The 21,447-nt window shown below is 32.7% G+C and overlaps 3 protein-coding genes across 3 annotated transcripts in view; 2 read left to right on the forward strand and 1 right to left on the reverse strand.

Moving 5' to 3' along the window:
- Positions 1–355: 355 nt before the first annotated feature.
- On the reverse strand, positions 356–5,108 carry LOTGIDRAFT_144806 (hypothetical protein; the record flags this gene model as incomplete). The annotated part of the gene is made up of 10 exons (XM_009056149.1): positions 356–421; positions 686–782; positions 1,578–1,633; positions 2,055–2,168; positions 2,364–2,473; positions 2,807–2,915; positions 3,075–3,152; positions 3,725–3,760; positions 4,352–4,524; positions 5,000–5,108. The coding sequence occupies 10 exons, from the start codon at positions 5,106–5,108 to the stop codon at positions 356–358; spliced, it is 948 nt and encodes a 315-aa protein (XP_009054397.1).
- Positions 5,109–5,509: 401 nt separating this feature from the next.
- LOTGIDRAFT_175286 (hypothetical protein) lies at positions 5,510–14,886 on the forward strand (the record flags this gene model as incomplete). The annotated part of the gene is made up of 13 exons (XM_009056150.1): positions 5,510–5,564; positions 6,053–6,223; positions 6,844–7,809; positions 8,171–8,333; positions 8,810–8,942; positions 9,246–9,521; positions 10,024–10,123; positions 10,438–10,524; positions 10,950–11,486; positions 11,974–13,769; positions 13,842–13,898; positions 14,116–14,148; positions 14,806–14,886. The coding sequence occupies 13 exons, from the start codon at positions 5,510–5,512 to the stop codon at positions 14,884–14,886; spliced, it is 4,455 nt and encodes a 1,484-aa protein (XP_009054398.1).
- Positions 14,887–16,294: 1,408 nt separating this feature from the next.
- Positions 16,295–21,447, forward strand: part of LOTGIDRAFT_239471 (hypothetical protein) — a gene marked incomplete at its 3' end in the record, with an annotated part of 32,887 nt that continues 27,734 nt past the window's right edge. The window contains exons 1-4 of the mRNA XM_009056151.1: positions 16,295–16,744; positions 18,762–18,837; positions 20,402–20,471; positions 20,907–20,958. Coding sequence (XP_009054399.1) covers positions 16,705–16,744; positions 18,762–18,837; positions 20,402–20,471; positions 20,907–20,958 — 238 coding nt within the window. The 5' untranslated portion in view covers positions 16,295–16,704. The remainder of the gene's footprint in view (positions 16,745–18,761; positions 18,838–20,401; positions 20,472–20,906; positions 20,959–21,447) is intronic.

A 21,447-nucleotide genomic window follows, 5' to 3' on the forward strand; every position in this document is an offset into this window, starting at 1 on the left:
TCATACTTTAGTCTCAGAAACAGGAATTTCTCTTAACTATGCCAATCAGTAATAGTATTCACACCTCACCTTGAAATCTATGAGTGTCCAAAATTATCCGCTTCAGAAAATTTAAAAGAAGAGTCGTCTTTTTAAAGACACTGCCATATATTAAAAAGACATCAATAGAAATGGGTAAAGAAATTCCTAGTCTGAGACTTTTTTTGGAGAAATTATGCTCATATCAACCCTCCAAAATGGTGCATCTGTCCCTTTAATGTGTGAAATCAGACCCTGATGTGTGCAAAAATTTCTTTGCTCAGATATAACAATTTTACAGTATAAAATTCATTTAAAACCAAACAATAAGAAGACATCAAGATGAAAGACCTGATAGTGGACTGTAAACTTTAATCAATTCATCCCAACTACAATCTGCTATCTGAAAAAAAAAAAAAAAAAAACTAAAGTGATTTAAAAGAGGTTTAGATATCCTTTGTATATATAGAGAGAATACTCAGCTTCTGTTTGCAAAAAAAAAATTGATCAATTCCAAAACCTGAGATAATGGTTGCTCAATGTTATCCAGCAACATTCTGCTCGCTAAATGGACACAATGTTTTATATGTACCCATGAACATTCACCTATGAACATTCTTCTTTATAAGATATATTCTAGTACTTTCCTTATCAAAACATTACTTACCTGTCCAGGTGTATGAAGATTCCAGTCTATACCATAAACAAACTCTGTATGATGTTCTACAGTTTTTAATAATTTATTTTCTAATATATCCCAAAATCTACAAAATTCACATATACAAAATATTTTGCCAGACAAAAATAATGAGTCTACAAAAAATAATGGTAGAATCAGAATAACGTTGATTAAAGAATACAACTCAGTAATCTTAATCTACTAGATAATAAAATTGATACTTTAGTGAGTTGTGTTGAAAAGTACTCAAGGTAATCAGTTGATTAACGAATACAACTCAGTAATCTTAATCTACTAGATGATAAGAGAATTGATAGTGAGTTGTATTGAAAACTACTCAGGGTAATCAGTTGATTTAAGAATACAACTCAGTAATCAAAATCTACTAGATAATAAAATTGATACTTTAGTGAGTTGTGTTGAAAACTACTCAAGGTAATCAGTTGATTAAAGAATGTAATCTTATATGATAAGAGAATTGATAGTGAGTTGTATTGAAAACTACTCAGGGTAATCAGTTGAAAGAATACAACTCAGTAATCTTAATCTACCTGACATAGAGTAATCAGTTGATTATAGAATACAACTCAGTAATCAAAATCTTTTACATAGAAAAATTTATAGTAAATTGTTTAATAACTACCCTTTGTTATTTTTTTATTTATAAGAGACAATTTGGTATATTGTGCAATTACATATATTCACAAAAAATTGCATTTTTACAATATAAGAATAGTCCTATAATATACATAAGCATACCGAATTTCCTGCATAGCATTTCAAATCCATAACCTCTATCACACTCTATTAGCTCTCTTGGTCAGAATTGTGCATATTGTCAAAAAGTCCAAAATGTGGCTAAATTGAAAAATAAGCTTACCTAACAGTAAAATCATAAGAACATGTAGCAATTATTTTAGCATTAAAAGGTGAAGTCTGAAACAAAAATAAGAAATTATCTTTTGTCATCCTGCTTGAAAAACAACAAAATAGGTAAAACCTAAGAGAAAATCTTGAAAAAGTAATGGGAAGAAGGTAATGTAATCAATCATGGATCCCGAAGGGGTAATAAACAGAAAAAGGTCGAAAACCCCTGCATAAGCTGAAGCTTTTAACACAAGGTAGAAACTGCACAAAATGTTAAATTAAAGTGATTCTCAAAAAGATGCAGATAAATTGTGCCCAGCTCAGCTGGTTAAGCAAATATTAAGACAAATTTATTCCTTCTACATAATGGCTTATATCAGACGCTAGATTTTCAGCACAAAAAGTTATACAGGTAGCCAAATATACAACATCTATAGTCTTGTGAAATTGGGCCTATGAAGGTATGAATATTGGGTATCTTAAGATATACCTTGATTTTTCTAACAGCATATTGATGACCATTAAGTTGTGAAATAAAATGATTTGGTTTACGTAAATCCCAACATTTTACAACACCATCTACTCCACCAGATATAATTATATTCTATAGGAAAGACAATAGATGAATAATATTATGACTTTAATTCTACTTTACTCATCCTGAGTATGTTTATCAAGAGGAAATACCATACAGTGTACAATGAGGTAAAATTTCCAAATGTACTATTTTCACACAAAATATTATTTCAGTTTCTAGTAGAAACTTTCTACATTTAATATTTCATATATAAAATACTACCTCATCATATTTTGACCAATCACAAGACAGTACTTCACACTGATGGGCAGAAATAACCATATTGGCATCTGCTGTTTTCCGCCTGTCCCATATTCTTATTGTTTGGTCACCTACATTAATGTATACATTAAATACACCTTAAAACAAATTCATTTTGAATGTTACAAATTGTTATGGGCAATTTTTTTAGATATCTAATGTGAGACTAGAGGGATGGCATTTCAAAATTTTGTCACTTTGAATTAGCCTCTACCATCCATTTCCTCTTTGTAAATGCACAGCTGCGACGACGGGAGAAGTCAAAGTGTCAGAAACTAACTTTCAATAAGTAAACTTTCAAACAACTCAGCTGTAAATGGCCAAAGAATTATCTTGGAAAGAGGTTTCGTCAAGGATAAGTTTGTTGAAAGAAACCTCAAGAATCTATACCATTTTTTACTTACCTGATGCTGAAGCAAATATAAATGGTAGCCGTGGAGACCAATTTACACTATAAACAATATTCTCATGACTAGTGTAGGTTGATAAAGATCTATCTTGAAAAATATCCCACTAAAATTGAAAAAAACCACAAAAACTTATTATTTGTAAATTTTTTAACAAACCAGACCCAAATGTTCAGAGTAAGTATTTTCTCTCTAGAGGAAAATTGCATCTATGAGTAATGAATGAATGCATTATCAGCACATAAAGATAAGAATAGAACCTTACCAATTTAATAGTACCATCCCAGGAACCAGACAGCAACAGTTGATCTGTCCTAGTTTGACTCCAATCTATAGAATTGACCTGTTAGAAAATAAATTTGACAATAATCAATATAAACAACAATAACCTGTTAATATTCCTTGAAATGCTAGCAGGAAAATATAGTCTTTAATAAATCCAAACCTACCCATTCATGGTTCATGCACTTCCACTTAAACTAAGATTTCATGAAATCTATATTGCAAAGATTCTTATAGATAAATAGCAGCCTTTGTGATAGTAATAATAATAATAATAATAATTTAATATCTTTCATGCATACAAGCCTTTCGGCCAAAGTACAAAATTTATATAAATTTTTACAATAATATATAAGTTACAATGAGTTGATAAATAAATAAATATATTTAAGAAACAAAGCAAATAAATATTTGTCATGTATAAAGTTTTATATACAATTTTCCTTCTTTTCCAAGCATAATAGATATATTTAGATACATTTATAATAGTGGATATATTTCGATTTCCTAAGATATTTACAAAATTTTGTTCATGTGAAGAACTTTTTTAGTGGAATTGTAAGAGCCAAGATATCTGACTCAAACTTGGAATATTGTAAATTGATGACATTATTTAAAAAACTGAAAACTAACCTCTTTAGAATGTTCTTTTAAAACTTTTATAGGACCCTGAAACATGATATAAAATTCAATTTTATTCAACAAAATCATAAGAAATTAGAGATATATTCAGTTTTTTCTATTTTGTTCCAAGTACAGACCTCTTAAAGGGATGAAGTTGTTAAAATATTTGCTATTCCAAATAATAAAGCATTATTTCAGCTGTATCACTTTTTAGGAATTGAACTTGAAGACTGTTTCTCCTGCAATTTAACAAAGTATTCTGAGGAGATTAAGACTGTTTTTATTTGATTATTAACATTTTTATTTCTTAGATGCAGATATTAGTAGTCCTAGAACATAACCACTGAAAATGAGCTCTAACCGTTGGTACAGCAAATATATCTATTTACATTATGGGATACCCATACTGTATCCCTTGACTGGTAGCATATTTAGGGAGTCGGCCATTAGGTCATGGCTCTCCCCTTCGCCCTTTGAAAGGTCTTTTTTTGAAGTGAAAATTAAGCTCACAATTCATCTCAGGCCATCTAAAATCTGTTGGCTTCTGGGAGCCTCTTGCAGCCTCCCCTCAGGCATTTTCAAGATACCCCCCTACCCTTGATGTTGACCCTTAATAAATGATAATAGTTAGGTAACCTGAGGTTGTTGTAAATGCCAGATTTGTATTGTACCATCACCACTAGCTGTTAGTACTATATTCTCATTATTTTCTGACCATGTTACATCAAATAAACCTTGTTTCCAATTAAATACTTGAACCAATTTTAATTTATCAACTATAATATCTAATATAAATAATGTACCACTTCCTGTAATAGTAATACAGTCAAACCTGTACAAACAGTCACCCGTATTCAGCATGACTGTAATAGTAATTCAGTAAACTTGTACAAACAGCCATCCATATTCAGTATGATCCGACAGCCAGTATATATTTCTATTTCCCCATGAAACTCTGACCAATTTTTCCTTTAAATCAATGCAAAATGTTGACCTGCAAAGAACATGGTCCATCCTGTGTAGGCTATAATGTGGAAATTCTTAGCAAGGGCAGTATCAGGTAGACCCCACTGGGACTGTCCTCAATTTAATGCCTGACATTAAATGATCTTGTCATATAATCTTTCTGTATTGAGGTAAAGTGAATAAAAAGTACAAAAGCCCATCAGATTTTAATCCACTCAGGGGATGGTACAAGGTAAAGGCTGAGGGCACGGACTGTCACAATGACAAGAATGTAACTTGGTACGGTAGGCCTTGTTGTAATTGTAAATATTTTCGTACCAGCTATTCCATAATATTGTGATGAGCTACATGCAAGTCTATTATGTATGTAAGGAGAAAACTTCACTGAATAACCATGTCTATCTCTTGTTTTGAATGACAAACTCATATTTTTTCATAAAAAGGATTCAATAATTGTTTGTTCATAGAGTGAATGAGCCATGTTTACTCTGTACGCCCAAAAATTGCCAATAGCAGGTCTCCATTAACTAATGTCGTAAAATGGTAAGCGAAACTAGTCTCTTTTCTAATCTTTTATATAAAATTTGAAATATATGCGTATGTTGATTATGTTTTAGAGATCGATTACTTATAAAATATCAAAAGAATTGAAATCTTTCTGTGATTTCTTAAATTTACGACAATTGTCAATAAATCTGCCGACTTCAGACTGACCCGCCATTTCTGATTTCCCGGAAAATATAAAGAAAAACAAAGATGATGTGAAATTACGAATATATCATAACATATTAATGTAATCAGAAGCCTTATTTCATTATTGAATTTTAAATGGATAGCCAGCAGCATCTCTTCCTCCCGTCTGAAATTGCAAGGCTCGTATTAGGTTCGTATATTTTTTGGTAATGATATCTTGATCTCTTCGACTGCCATCAATGCGGATTATGATTGAAGAGTCGTGCAGTTACTCACTGTCCCCGTCGAGTTAGAATGATCCAGGCGAATACCCGGCATTCATCATCTGACTATGCTTAAGGATAGATATTTTAAGCAAAATTTAATCTTACCACTACTCAAAATTGATCTCATTTCCAGTTTTGAAATTTGGTAGTTGGGCTTTCTGCTCTCTGACCTGACCTATTTTCCTTGTAAGTACTGAATCTACCAGTTTTGCTTGCATTGCCATATGAAACATTCTTAATTCAATTTATCTGAAAATAAATTATAATTTTAACAGGGCCAATTGGCCTGTACCTGCAGACTAATTAGGCTTAGGCTTAGGATACACCTTTTCGGTTTTCTTTCACCTTGTTGAGTGATATCCCTTTTTTTATTAAGAAGCTTGTATAATCATTTTGTTTTCTATGTTTTTAGGGTATCTCCACGATGTCAAATGTAAAATCACATACAAAACCTTTTTAAAGGAGTCTAAAGATTTAGCTGAATATTCAGCATTGTTAAAAAGGGGTATCACTTACCCAACAACAATAATGGGATACACTCTAGTTAATCTAGTAAATGAATATGCAGCCTATAAACTACAAGGTAAACATTTTATGAAGATAATGACAGCTAAAATTTGAAGTAGGGTTCTTGAAATCAATATGCTTCAGAACTTTCATGCAAACTGGGGCCCTTGTGACTCAGCGAGTTCAGACTCTTGCTTACAAACCTGAAGGTCCTGTGTAAGCTCAATCCAGACTTAGGTGGAGATAATACCTTCAGGTTTCAAACGGAGGGGCTGACATGGAAAAAGCATCTAGTCATTCAGATAGGACCATAAGCTGTAGCTGTGCTTTAGACACTGTTTGTTAAAGATCCCATGTTACAAATTGAAAACAGAGAAGGCTTAAGCAGTTGTCATAGTAAAAATCTTCATTGCACACTGCATGGCACTGCCTGTCATTATAAGCCCTATCAATTCACCAAAATGTCCTGACAGAACTATGCTTTGCATAGATTTTAAAGTGGCTAGATTCACCTTGGATGTATAGAAATGACTGCCTTTCAGTAAGGATCTATTGATATTGTATGTAGATTCCAAAAGTATTTAATTGTAAGATAAAAGATTATAAAGGATTGATAGTTCTTAGAAGCATTTGTATTGTAATTTTAAAAAAAATTGTGTTTTACAACAATAAAATTTCATATGTCTTATTTTGTAGATTCCAAGGAGACATCAAGTTCAAGTGAATTATGGAAACAATTTGATGTAGTTGTTAAACAGTTAAAAAAATCAACTCAATCCAAACTCAAACAAAAAGAAACACAAACTGTTCGACATCGGAAACTGAATAAGAAAACCAAAAATCGGAAATTGTGTGCGTCAGTCTTGGACATCAAAGAAACAAGTGATGAAGGATGGGTATCTGACAATAGCCCGCTTGATGTAGTCACAGAGGAAACAGTGCATAGTGATGATTCAGATGATGATGAAATTGGCAAGGCTAAGCGACCATTTTCAAAAGCATCTACACTGAAAAACTCATCTGATTTAACAATATCAGATTTATCTTCTCCCCCTTATGGTAAAGTGCGCTGTAAGCGTAGTAAAAATAGTGCTAATAAAACAAAATCTAGAGAATCCTCTAGAAATCAATCTATGGAGATAGACCATAATGAAAATCAAAGTGCTGCAGAAAAAACTCCTGAGCAGGTTTGTAAAAGAACTTTGCGATCTTCAACCACAAAGAAGAAACAGAATTCCAGTGCTTGTGATAGAGAGACCAAAGAAAAGCAAGACAATTCTTGTGCAGATAGTAGTGTGAATAGTAATACTTTGGTCATAATTGAAGATGAACCTAAAGAACCCAGTGAAAGATTAGATTCCTCTCAAATACAAAATTGTGATAATACAACAGAATTTGAGACACATAATATTACGGAAAAAGCGGAATTGGACACAATATTGGAAGCAAGTAACACATGTAGTAATGATGTAAATGGGAATAATAATAGTTTTTGTGATATTTCTATGAGATGTAATGGTAATCATGAAGTTGAAAATGGTGATAATAATGGTAATCAAACAATGGTATCCAATGAAACATTTATAGTGCATTCCTCTGATATACATCATGAAACTTCTCAATCGAATACAGGCAATGGTAATTATAATTTCTTGCATGAAAGTATGTTTGTGTATAGTACAGATTAAGACATTCTAAGCAGGATCCATGGGATTTAAAAGTCATTAAAAGAGTTCTTTAGCAAATGTTTTTTAGTTTAATTATGTATTTTGGACATTTTTTGAGATTAAGACTAGATTCTGAATATTCACTTACAATTTGCAATATTTCTCATCTTTAAAGATTCGTTTTTGATTTGGTAAATCTTTAAGATTTGTTCATATGTTTAATATCCTTCAGAATGTTGATAGAATCAAACAAAATTTTGTATCATTGGTTTGAGTAGATAGAAGGTTGCTGTGTTTTAGTTTAATATATAGTGTCTACAAGATTCATTTATATCTCTATTTATATATCATTTTAGATGATTATTTTTCAGTAGTTCAAAGTTTTCCTGTACCAGTAACACCTCAGAAGTCTGCATTTCGACCGATAAATGTTGATGAAAACTCAAACCTCAAAACACCTGTTAAAGCATTGTCTAATGTACATTTTGATAACCATTATAAGTCTCCAAGAAGAAAAAGGTATAAATTTAAAGATTTTGTACAAATTTTATTAATGAAATTATTTGTCTTATGCCAAAATTTTGTCATTATGACCTGGAGGCTTATATAGCAAATCTGGTAGATCTGGTAGAGGGAGATAATTTATTCATTCAAATTTTTCAATTCAATTTTGCTAGTCCATTCATATGATATAAACCTAAAAATGAAATAAAAACCTAAACAATACCCCGTGTGTTACAGGGTGTGGATGTTCAGACAATAATAAAACAAAGGGGCTTATGTTTCTGCAAAATTTCCTCATTGTATGGCATTGTCTATCTTTTTGGTCTGATAAAGGGTAGAAAAAAATGGATGTTAAATTGCATTCAGAATCAGTTGTAACCATAATGTGAACATAATTTGATAATTAATAAAGTGTCTGTTGTAGCCATGCTTATATTTTAGCAAATAGTATTGTTTTCAAGAGATATAAACTTATGTTTTGTAAATTTCAGACCACCTAGACGTCGAGCAGATAATAATATAACTGTAATGGGTGGACTAAGTCCTGATAATTCAACTTGTACTCAATTTAATACCAATCCACCTGGACCAGATATGGATGAAAATACTATGACAGATTATGCGGTAGGTGTATTTTATATGGCCCCAAACCTAACCATATATTTTTGTGAAATTTCTTTATTGCATAAGCCATCTAAGTATTACTATTCATATCCCTTTTCAAACTTGAAATCTGATGTAGAGTTCTCATATCATTTCATCATATCCAGTCGACCCTGCTGCAATGGGTACAAATAGTCCAGGAAAGATCATTACCGGTACCAAAGATGTTTGACCAAGGATCAGCTCATACACACTGTACCTAAGTTGTAATAGTTGTTTTTTTTGTTTTTTTCGCTATTATGTCCTATATTTTGTACATTTCAGAACATGTTAGATAGATTATTGGAAGACACAAAATTACATGAAAAATTAGCAGAAAATATCAATAAAAAGCTGGTACCAATAAAAGACAATGTTTTGAAAAAAAATGGTGATTCTGTACAAAAAAACGCTGTTGTTCATAGTGAACTTGGTATAACTACAGAGAATATGCCAAGTACAAGCACTGTTAATATGAACACTACTGAACAGCATAATACAATACAACCATATATGAATGAACAGCATGATATACCAACTGGTACAGAAAATCTTAGTAATGTAAGTTTGCCATCCGTTCGATCAAACATATCTTTTACACTGAAACCAGAATATTTTAGCCAAACTAATGAATAATATGAAATTCTTTAGATTTTTTTGAAGGAATTATGCAATTTTAGTACTTTTGAAGACCATTTACATATATTCATGACCCCAAAAAAATAACGAACTATGGCATTTAAGGGAAAAAAAATGTTTACTCAAAAGGCACATAATTCAAACTACTGTCTGCCATTTTAATACGGATCATCAAGATTTCAGGAATCGAAATAATGAAAAGCATATTTTATCATGGTTGGCTTGGAAATTTTCTTCTTATGTTAACATGTCAAATTCCATATCTTAATAAATGAAGTAGGAAAAAATGTGATAGGGAATTGTTAGAGCTAAGGGGTCAATTTCCAAATTGATGGCAGATTCACGATCAATAATTAATTAATAATCAAAATATTTTCATGGAGAAACCCTGTAAAATATCATGTCAAATGTTATTATTTTGTAGGAGAATTTAACGTCTATATTAGGAGGTGTTATAAAAGGTATAGCAGACGTGACTGAAAATGATCCATCCTTCGAATCAATCTTCTCCTTATTTCTGAATGGTTTGTATAATACGTTTTCTTAAATGGAAATTAGGTATTCTGTATGCCTTCTCCAAGTACTTGGAAACACTTTGCAGGGTGAATTCTTGGAAAAGTTTGTGCCAGTACTAGTCAAAGAAAAAACAGCATAAAGATTTGTATATGACCGATATTTTAACATTGGGGTTTAATATAGAAGAAATATTTTGAAATTAATTTCCCATTCCGATGTCTTTCAATAATATCTTGTTTAGCATAGAAATTGCAAGGTTCTTTTAAACCCTATTTTCAAGGATGACGTGGTTGAATTGTTATTTATTTTGTCTATTTTTCAGTGAAAGAATCGTCTGTTCATGATGAAGTTGATCAAATGATCATACAGTCTCATCAAGATGATATTCAAAGTAATCAAACTGATGAATGTAAGTTGAAAGATATGAAATTTTCTAGGATTGATTTGAAACTTTTAGTATACTTTTAGTGGGTCTTTAAAAGGGTTATATTTTGAATTAATCGTGTTAGGAAAGGATCTGAAAGAAAAGCAGTTAAATTAGAAAAAGAAACATTATTGGATTGATTTGAAGCTTGTTATTTATATTGTGTTTAGTATAAGAACTGTCTGTATTATATAGTAGCTTTCGGTCTTTATAGGGGTTATATTTTGAAAAATTTATAATTTGGAAGAAAAAGATGCTGTTTTTGACAAATTTATAAGCAAATTATAATTTACAAGTTAATGACATCTCTTGCTGTCAATGTTGAAATACCTTTGGCAGGTAAAACTGTAGGGGATACAACAGGGTCCCACAAAAGCCTGTACTTAGTATAAATTAATTTTGTTTTTTAGTACATACACCAACTGATATTAAAGAAAATTTCTTGGTCAATCCAGAAAATCCAAATCAGCTAGAACAACATCCCTTAAGTTCCCAATATTTGAACCAGAACAGCAGCAATTCTCAAAATCAGTACTACTGCAATAATACAACATCAACAATAAACAACAGCAATGATGTTCATATTCAACCTGCTGGTGGAAGTTACCAAAACCAGCTAAGTTCTGAATCAAGCAAGAACAGTGTTATAAATAGTGCACCAAATAACTGCTCTTCAGCACAAACTATTATGTGTAATACTGGTAATCCTAGTCAACCAGTGAATAGACTGAGTTATCCAGCCTCAGTTCATGTTAATAGTAACTCTAATAGTCAGTCAGCTTATAACCAAGAATGTAGTATGTATAACAATGCCAGTATTAATTCCCCAGCTATATCTGTGATTTCAATTAATTCTCCTGATGCCAACTCAGTATCCACACCAGAGAGAACTGCAAAGATCAGAAGACCTAAAAGAATAACACCAACTCCTCTAAATGGAACTGAAAGTAAGTGGAATTTCAACGGAAATTAAACAAGATACAGAATATTTTTACACCAACATTGAACTAATTTCATCCTATAGTCTGATAGTGACCCAGATTTCCCTAGACTTAAGTGCAATTGTTGACATTTCTAAGACTAATGTCTTGGCAAGTACAGATAGAAATCTTCTAATGGACAAAGCATGTTTTAAAAATGTGAAATTTGCTATCCAAATGTGCATTTTATGATGAATATTTATATCCTTGACATAAACTATGATTGCACAAGGCCTATGGATTTGGCTTTTTGGACAATCATTTGACTAGATGCAAATGTGCGCTCTTTGTAATGAAAGGGCCTTGGCTGCACATTCTCGAAACGATCTTAGGGCTAGGATGTCCTAGGGTCTAAACTTCTAACACTCTTTCCAGGATATCCTAGTGCTTTTGATAATACATGGCCTGGATCTTATTTTGAAATTACTAATGAATAATCTTTTTATTTTTTCAGTTTTACCGCTTCATGGAAAAATAGCTTCACCGCAGAAACCATTGATCATTATACCTGAAAATAAACAGTTAAACAGTGGTACACAGCGTGGTAAACATTTTCCTCCCCCTACCTCTAATTCTAATAGTCGAAATAGTCATTTTAGTGAAGGACATTCAGATAATAGTCAACACAGTACCATAGAGTTAACTACACCATTACAGTCAACCTTGATAGGTACCGGTTATCCAAATTTAACCCAGACACAACTCAACGAGACCAGTGTTTCTGATATCACCCTTTCCCCTGGTGGACACCACTTACTAGCTCATAACAAACGCTCAATGGCTAAAGCTATCGAGGAGAACAGTGCCTTTGTTCTATCGCCAATTACTCCTATTAATGAAAATACCAAACTGGCGTCCAGTACTCCTTATCCCAATTCAATACCTGGATGTTCCCTCTCCGAAAATTCTGCTAAATCTCCCAAAAAAGAATTCAAAAAACCTAATCTACTGAGTAAGACTGTGACCAAAGCTTCTCCAAAAACTGAAACTGCATCTTCAAAAGCTGATGATGATTCTGTTTTGTGTTATTCCTTAAGTCCATTAAAGACTGATGCTAATGTCATCCATGGAACTGTCAATGATGTCCCTTTCACTGCAGTACCAATGGGCCAAATGTCCAGAAGATTTTGCCATGTAAGGAATTTAGATTTTGGACGTGAACAGCCATCTTCAAGTAATATCCAGAATCCGAAGAAAAAAAGATCATTAAATAAATGTGCAAAAAGTGACCTAAAATCTAAAAAAGATCTGCCCAAAAAGATTAGTACATGTACTCCTGAAAAAGTTGAGAAATTGAAAGTTCGGCCCTTGCTACCCCGGCAAACCACCATTAAACCACTCAACAAACAAAATCAACCTGCAGAACCCATAGCTACGATAGTGAACCCTGAGGCCTCGGTTTCAACGAAATCACAGATTATTCAAAATATGTCTCCTAAAGTTATACTGAACAAACTTGAAAATAAGCCGAAATCAAAGGAAAGAAGGAAAAGTGCTGGCAAAGTTAAGACTCCTAAAGCAACGACTGAATCAAAAGCAAAGACAGAAAAGTCCAAATCTAAAAGGAAATCTGACCCAACTACGAAGAAGGCTTCACCTGTGAAGAATAAAACTAAATCTTCAGGCCGAAAGAAAAATGAAACTCCAAAGAAAATGCCTCCTCCATCAGCAACTAAAATGGTTGAAGAAAAGAACCTTCGAGTAACTGCCCTTGTGGATGCGATTGATATTTTGGATGCCGATACTAAAGAATTTAATCAGCGTTTAGAAGATGTGAATGTTGTTGATTATGGAATTCCCTTAGATTTAACTGCTGGATCAACAGATAGCCAAATTAACATTGTATCAGTCAACGAAGTCAGTAATCAGTTTGTGACAGCTGATCAAAATGAGACCAAAGCTGCTGCTGAAGTCTTAGCATCTTTGTCCATGTTGAACTCTTTTGCATCTATTTCAAGCGATCCTTTTAAACCAAGCTCTTTATCCTCTGAACAATTCGGTAAAGATCATTCAGTATTTAGTGAATCTTCACAAATACCAGTTCAAAATAATACAGCTGTTCAAAAAAACGTTCCATGGACAAATCAGCATGGTGGAGAAACATTGCCAACTAATATTCAGTTAGAACCAACTGATCTTTCTATTCCAAAAGAAATCAAATCAGCTGCACCGCCAGCTTCTGTAATGGCACCGACAAGTTTATCCAGTGGTAAACGAAAAGCTGAAGATTTTAATACTGATTCGTCTAGTGTAAGTATTAATTTCTTTTAAGTTCAAAGAAATCTTCAATGGTGTCAATGGTTTATGTCATCTCAATTGCAGGAATATCAGGACTTTAATTCTGAGAATGATGATTCAAACCCACCACAAGGAACAGAAGTTAGTTGTTTTAAGACATCTGAAGACTATCTATTTCATTATTCAATTTGATCTTAAGAGAGCCATCAAAAATTCTGATAAAATCACTGCTGTATACTATTGTGGCTCGAGGGTGAAATTCGCTAACCCCTTGATGAGATGAGAGAGATTGTGGTAATCATGTCATCAATTAATGCAAAACTTGTTGTGATTTATGAATTTTCTTTTTTATTTTTAGTCACCCAATATATGTTCTGAACCAAAAAAGAAAGTAAGCACAATTTTCTATTTTGTATGAAATATTTTGATTCAGACAAGCTTTTAGATGATTTAGTATCTCTAATCCTAGCAATGATCCTGATTGTACAAGGGTTCCTTTAGCAACGGTAGATATTACCCATTACACTCCATGAACAATCCCATATTCCCATCATTAGAGACTAATAACCTCCCTTGGCAGACCATGCGCCACCATTCAATTTATCCAATCAGGAATCTCATAACATTTGGTTTAAAAGGATGGTGATTGCAAATGACGGCCTCCATTGAATTATCAGGAATGTTGCAGTTTCGCATCAACCCCCTTTTCCGTAAGCCATCGATGTGAAACTTGACAGAAAGTTACTAATATGTTTCATTTATATTCAAAAAAAAATTTCAGAGCATTCTGATGCTTCCTACCATCTTTAAGCAATTTTCAAAGTTTCAGGAAGGTGTCATAATTCATTGATGTAGACGTACATCCTTTGCCAAATCATTGATTCATGTCATTTCATATATATTTGAATATTCTGATGAAGTATAAATTCTGCCCAATCGTTCTCTGAAATCTATAATAGTTGCTTGGCAATGGACACTTTATGACAATATCTCAACCGTGAACTTTGAGAGATTGGAATAAATCATGTTTTTGTTTTTGTCTTTTCAGAAAATGAAGAAGAAGAAAAGTATAGATTTAAGATCAGTTAATATCGATGAATTATTATCAAAAGTGAAATATTCCAAATAAAGAGTCCTTTCTTCGTGGATAAGTTGGTGATTTATATGGATTTGGTGGTATTTGGTAGCTTATACTTGCATATTGTTTTTATGGATTTCTGCATTTCTTAATTTTAATAAGCATACACAATCTGTGCCTTAACCTATTGACATTTTTCACGATAATCGATATATAAAGCTCAGAAATATAAACTGCTCATGTGATACTGATAGCTCAGTCGGACTCTGTCAACTGCTTTAAAGGGACAGTTGCGCCATTTTAGGGGGTTGATTTGAGTATTGAATATATGTAAATTGTCTTCAGAAGTGCATATACATGACGAGTTGTCATTTTAACATTCTGGACACACATGGATTTGAAGGCCCAAATTTCGACGTTGAGCTGTGAACACTTTTACTATTAGTAAAACTAAATATGATTGGTAAATAAAACTGGGCATCTGTCCCTTTAACAAATATTTAGACAGGAACATGCATTTTATTCATGCTACTTATGATTTGTGGTGTAAAGAGGAGTGGCTTGCATTTTCTTTCAAAAAAAATGAAATTTTGATTAGATTAAATAATGATTTGACCTTATTGTTGACCTTAGAAATCAACAGTCATTTATCATCATTTTGTAAATCATTCTTAAAAAAATCTTTAAAGATAGACTGCCTCTTAGGATGACCCAAAAAATGAAAATTTTAAACTTGACCAAAATGAGTCTTTATTCATGAGTGGACTTATCTGGTGTCAAAATGATAATACAGAATTACTCTTCAATCCAAAAGTAATAATTCATTAAACTAAGTAAATTTGAAACATGCTTAGAAGTGTGTTTCAGTAACTATTTAGTTTAGGCGATATATAAAGTTTCTATTCTTTGGTAATGACATCTGGTAAGTCCAACTGATGAATATATACTCAAGTTTATATATGACCAAGTTTGAGAAATTTTATGTCCATTCTAAGAGGTAGTGTTCCTTTAATTATCTTATTTTAAATTAGCTGATTTTATTTGATTTAATTTTTGCCAGCTTTTCTCTGTGTATTTGTCTCTTAAAGTTGTTTTTCTGTTATCCTATTTTTAGCTGCATGTTCTCAAAGGTTGTTTATTTATTGATAAATGTATTTAATTCCACAAGCTATATGAAAATAATCACTGATTTTTAAACAAAACATTTTAAAATCTATAGTTTGTTATTTTCATACTTTTAATTACAGATATTTATTTACTATATATATATATTGTGGTCTGAATTTGAATGATTGGTAGCTTATTTAAAGGGATTGTAAAGAGTTTTTCTAAAGAAAAAAGTTATGTGTACCGGGGACACTGATAGCATTTCCTGCAATTCCACTAAAACTAAATGTTTGATTACATCCCTAATCGCGAAAGGCCTTATGTTATAAAGCATTTTTGGATGTGACGACATTAAACACTTAGTTTTTCCTAAAATTGCAGGAACCACAGACATCTGATTGAAAATTAGAATGGTGAAAATTGGTGTCCCTGATACACATGAAAAATTTAGAACCTTTTTACAATCCCTTTAATGTTTGTATCAGTAAAGACAAAGGTGTATATGCACACTCAAGTTGATTGGATGAAAAGTTCAGTCCACTTACTTTTGAGGTAGTTTAGGTAGTGATCAACACACTGTATGTCAAGTTTGTATAGATTCAATTACTATTTATTCTACCTCAAAAGAAAGTGAACTTGTTTTTCTTTTGAACTATTATAAAATCTATTTTGCATATCATTTTAGTTGCTCGTCAAAATCTTGAAACTTGCCACTTAAAATTTTAAGTGATTTTGCCATTAAATGTGTTCAAGGCAGTAAGCATGGCCCCATTAAAACTTTTGAAAGCATTAATTAGTGGAGGTGAGATTCTTATTGATTTTGAGGCCTAATTGCTCAGTATTACGTTGATGACATTTAATTGGTTTGAGTTCTCAGTTGACAATTGTTGTGCCAGATTTTTCAATCATTTTGGCACGTCGCATAATGCATTCATATCAGCGTAGTGTTTATACCCAGTATAGACATGGGAATAAGTTATACTTGTCCAACTTCAGTAGTTATGCAGGCCGAAATAGATCAGTTGTCTGAAGATCGCATAGCATAACAACAATGTTTTTTTAGATTCTGTTTCAATGTAGTGTTAAACAAATGGAATAGCATCCCTATGTACTTTTTCATAATTATTCTTTGTCTGGTGGCAATTGTTTAAAATAATATTTCAATTTAACCTTTCACCAAATCTTTTGAAGTGTAAATAATTTATTTTTGTTAAAATATTTATTATTAAGAAAGAATTGTTGGTAAAAATTATTGAAACTATCTTTATTTTTATTTATTCTACTCCATGTCTGAATGCTGTAGCATATTTTGTGGGAGAGCTGAAATGTTTTTTGCTTAAATTTATGAAAAATTTACACCAAAATCTAGAGAAATGTGTTTCTTAAGGTATCTGAAAGTTTTAACTAAAAAATTCCAGCTTTTGATCTTATAACACCAAAACTTTTTAGATATGTGTTCAATAAAATAGAAGACACACAAACCATTTCACAAAGTTTTTTACTGGTCAATTTTTAGTTAATCCAAATAATGTGGATACTCTATAGCACAACACATGGGTAAACATTCAAAAAATAATCTGCTATAGAAAAAACTTAGTAGTCCTAAAGTCTAACTTGTTTCAAGAGCACAAAGGCACCCTTCCTCAGGAACAGACACACATAGATCAGACCATATTAAAATAAAAATGATCTCCCTTTTGCTCCATGACGATATTCTAATAGTTGCTTACTTTACATGAATTGAGTAAGGTCTCCGTCACACGTCAGTACGTCAGTAAACACGTCAGACTCGTCAGTATATACGTCAAACACGTCAGTAAACACGCCAGACACGTCAATACGTCGATGCTACCTTACAAACTTGTAAATTTTGATCAGCTGATGGGGCCGCATGACATATCTCAATGTATAGTCTATGGAAAAGTAACCATGTTCTGACATAGATTGGAAAAAAATGCGGAAACCGTACATTTGAACAAGCTTTAATTCTTTCCTGAGCTGTGACTTTTTAAAAACAAGGCAGCTAAAAACAAAAAAAAAAAAAATAGCACAGGGGTTTAAATGGGCTCGAAACAATTGTTACCCCAGTGAGCCCAAAGGGGTAAAAGTGGACGATTGGGGTTCGGCAGTCTGCCTATAGAGTCTAGTTGCACCAAAACTTTAACAGGCTGTATTGTTCCAAATTTCAGCTTCTTATCTTGAAAACTCTGCCGGTTACAGCGCTTTTGGTCTCAAACTTTTTCCCCAAACCAAAAAATATGCGATTTTCCTCTTGAAAATTCGGGTGAAACTTCAAAGTCGATTTTCTCGAAACTTTTTCAAAAATACGAATTTCTGTTTTCGACTGAAATAGATAGTAGACATGTTCAACTTTCGTTTGCAACAAAAAGTATACCTATGGGGTCAAAATTGGCGAAGTTATGGCCATTTTAGTGAGGGGTGGGGTCGGCATAACCTAACCCTAGAGTCTAGTTGCACTGGTTGGCGTGAAGACCAAAACTTTAACAGGCTGCCGCTCGAAAACTATCAGAGATGTAAAGCTGAAATTTGCACTGAAGGTCCACACCCATCTGGGGTCAAAATTGGCGAAGTTATGGCTTTTTAGTGACGGGGTGAGGGTAAGTTTTCAAACTAGCTATATGCAGTCTGCATATTGGTGCACAAGAAGTGCGTCAAAACTGACAAAGATACAATGCTGAAATTTTGCACCAATATTCACATGGACTATTTGGACATGTCAGAAATGCATATTGGCCATAGAGGCAACTTTTTCAAATACAAACTTTTGGCTCAAGTTTTGATCTTTTCCTACTAATTAGACCCCAAGGACTTTCTACAAGATAAAAAAAAAGACCCCAAGGACTTAAAAAAACACAAGAAATCAAATCCAAATCTGTAAGTTTTCAAACTAGCTATATGCAGTCCCAAAAATGGATTTTGGTACCTGTTGAAATTTGCCAATTTTGCCTTTTTTGAAAATCCAAACTTTGCAGCTTCACCACGGTCAAATCAGTTGAGATAGGATGATGAAATTTGGACAGGTACGAGTTAGAAATCTTAGCTTTGCAATGCCACAAACCGCGATTCCATATCTGCCTTACTTTGGAAGCACTGAGCGTTTTAGTTTTGTTCATGAAAAACCGGATTTTTTGAAAAAGATCAAAACCTGAGCCAAAAGTTTGTATTTGAAAAAAAATTGTCTATAGGCCATATTTGCCTCTATGGCCAATATGCATTAAAAATGTAAAAAATTATTTTCTGTTCTGTTTTGTTCTGCTTAAAGCTAGTTTGAAAATTTCGTTTGATTTCTTGTGTTTTTTTAAGTCCTTGGAATGTAATATGTAGGAAAAAAAACATTCTTGATCGAAATAGGGTTATTTGTCGAAAATGGGTAATAGTCGTATTTGATTCTATGACTTGTGATTGTAATTTGGTACTTTCGATTTTAATAGGTGGAAAGTAGCAAATTTTTAGCAAAATTGAGTTCCTTGGAAAAGTTTGGTCATTTTCCTTGGTTCTGTGGTCTTTTTTCAGGAATAACGCCCATAATTCTTTTTTAGGGGCAGATTATTTTAAAGATTTTTTTAATGGATTTTCCATGGAAACTTTATGGATATTATTGTAATTTGATATTCTAGGTTCTATAGTTATTAGAAATGATTTGTTTTTCTAAATTGATTTTAACTATTGCCTTTACCAGAGGCAAGAAAGAAAAAACACGTTTCGGACTATGTTGTTAATTGAATAGTAATCAAGACAATTAGTAACTGGTTACTAGTGACTACTCGCTCAGTCAGTCTGCTTTGTTTATAGCAACCGGTAAGTCGACTTTTTTAAATTTCCTGAAATTTTAGATAAATTTCAATAAATGTCCTCTTCCTCTCGATTTGTAAAAGTAATATTTATTGTATTAAATATATTAATGTAAGACTCATTGCAAAAATCCATTGCAACTTGTTTTTGAGATAAAAATGAAGCAAAGATTGGCTTTTAACTAGGACTCAAAATAAGGAATATTATGAATAGAAAAGACTTTGGCTCCCTTTTTTCTCAGATTTTTTTTTACACTCTTTATGAAAATAAAGGAAAGTGCCTTGCCTTATTTTGTTTACCCCTCCCCACCCCTCCGGCCTCATAATCTAATTAATCGTAGTTCATTCGCCCCTTCGGATGAGAGAATAAGTCGACCCAGACACCGATAGACCTTTGACTGCTGATAGACATATGCCGATGACAATTTCAGCTCAATATAATATTGTGATATTTTCAGAATGCTGTACCCTTTAGTTAGAAAATAATGTAATCCGCAAATAATCCACTTCATAACATCTCTTCGTCATAATTCCCTAAATGTCTATATAAATAGTCCAAGTTTCTTTATGTGCCTGACGACCAAAAAGGATGCGTAACTATTCAACATAATATTAATATGTCAAATGATTTTGTCTTTTCGTTTCAGGCCAGGGTGCTCAATAGTGGCTTTTGCTATTGAGTTAATACACCACAGTTGGGATACCATTCCCGTGGAGGTTAGTATATCAGAGATGTACATTATAAGGGTATAAAATTGAGCACTATACAAATAAACCGTACGCGTATAATCCTTTCTTGAAAAGAATGTTCAATGTAGTCTGATAACCTTTGATGCAACAGATATCATGATGAAGTCATTTGATTCTTGCTACATGTGAGATTGTTACTAGACACCCACAAGTGACAACTTAATCTTCCATTGGTACAATTTTGCTTACTCGATTGAACCAATCTTTAGATTGTGATTCTGAAAAGTATTACAGATAGTTTGAAGTGAGTTTGTTCAGAAAAGAACAATAATGAATTATATCCTGGTCAGTCCCAGTGACATTTATGTTCATACATCAGTTTTAATGGGCCAAATTTTTACACATGTAAAACAAAACGTTTATTTCATGGTTGTATTATTGTGGTGTTTTCATATATTTCAGGGTTTCAAGTATTGTAGCTCGTCTTTAGCTACGGACAACTTGGTTAGATATGGTGTACAACCTAGGTTTTTGGAGGTAGCTCACAAGGAGCAAAATTTTCGCGTTTGCGGGTTGGGCTCGCGTGTAGTTTAGTTGTGGCAGCCTGTGGGCTACCTTGCTAGGGCCACCTAGGTTGTACTCGGCTAAGCTGCCATATCATGTCCACCCAGCCTCTCTTGGAACAAATGGCGGTAAGTCATTCTCATTTTATAATATTCAGATATTTGTTGACTTCTACCTAGTTGATTAAGAAAAGGTGTGCGAGTTTACTTTATATATAACCTTTGATTTAGTAGAAATAAATCCCACTTTGGCAAGCCAATTACAAGTCGTGTCTCGTATGGTATAGCTATACAAAATCACCTCTTTCACAATTTTCCAATGAATCTGGTTGAGAATTGATTTAAATCATTGATGGGAATAAGGACTTGAAGGATCAGGGGTTAGATAAGCAAATCACATCACCTTTATTCAATCAAGATGAGCCGGATCAGTTAGCATA

The sequence above is a fragment of the Lottia gigantea genome (assembly GCF_000327385.1).
Source record: "Lottia gigantea unplaced genomic scaffold LOTGIsca_264, whole genome shotgun sequence".
Taxonomy (NCBI): domain Eukaryota; kingdom Metazoa; phylum Mollusca; class Gastropoda; family Lottiidae; genus Lottia; species Lottia gigantea.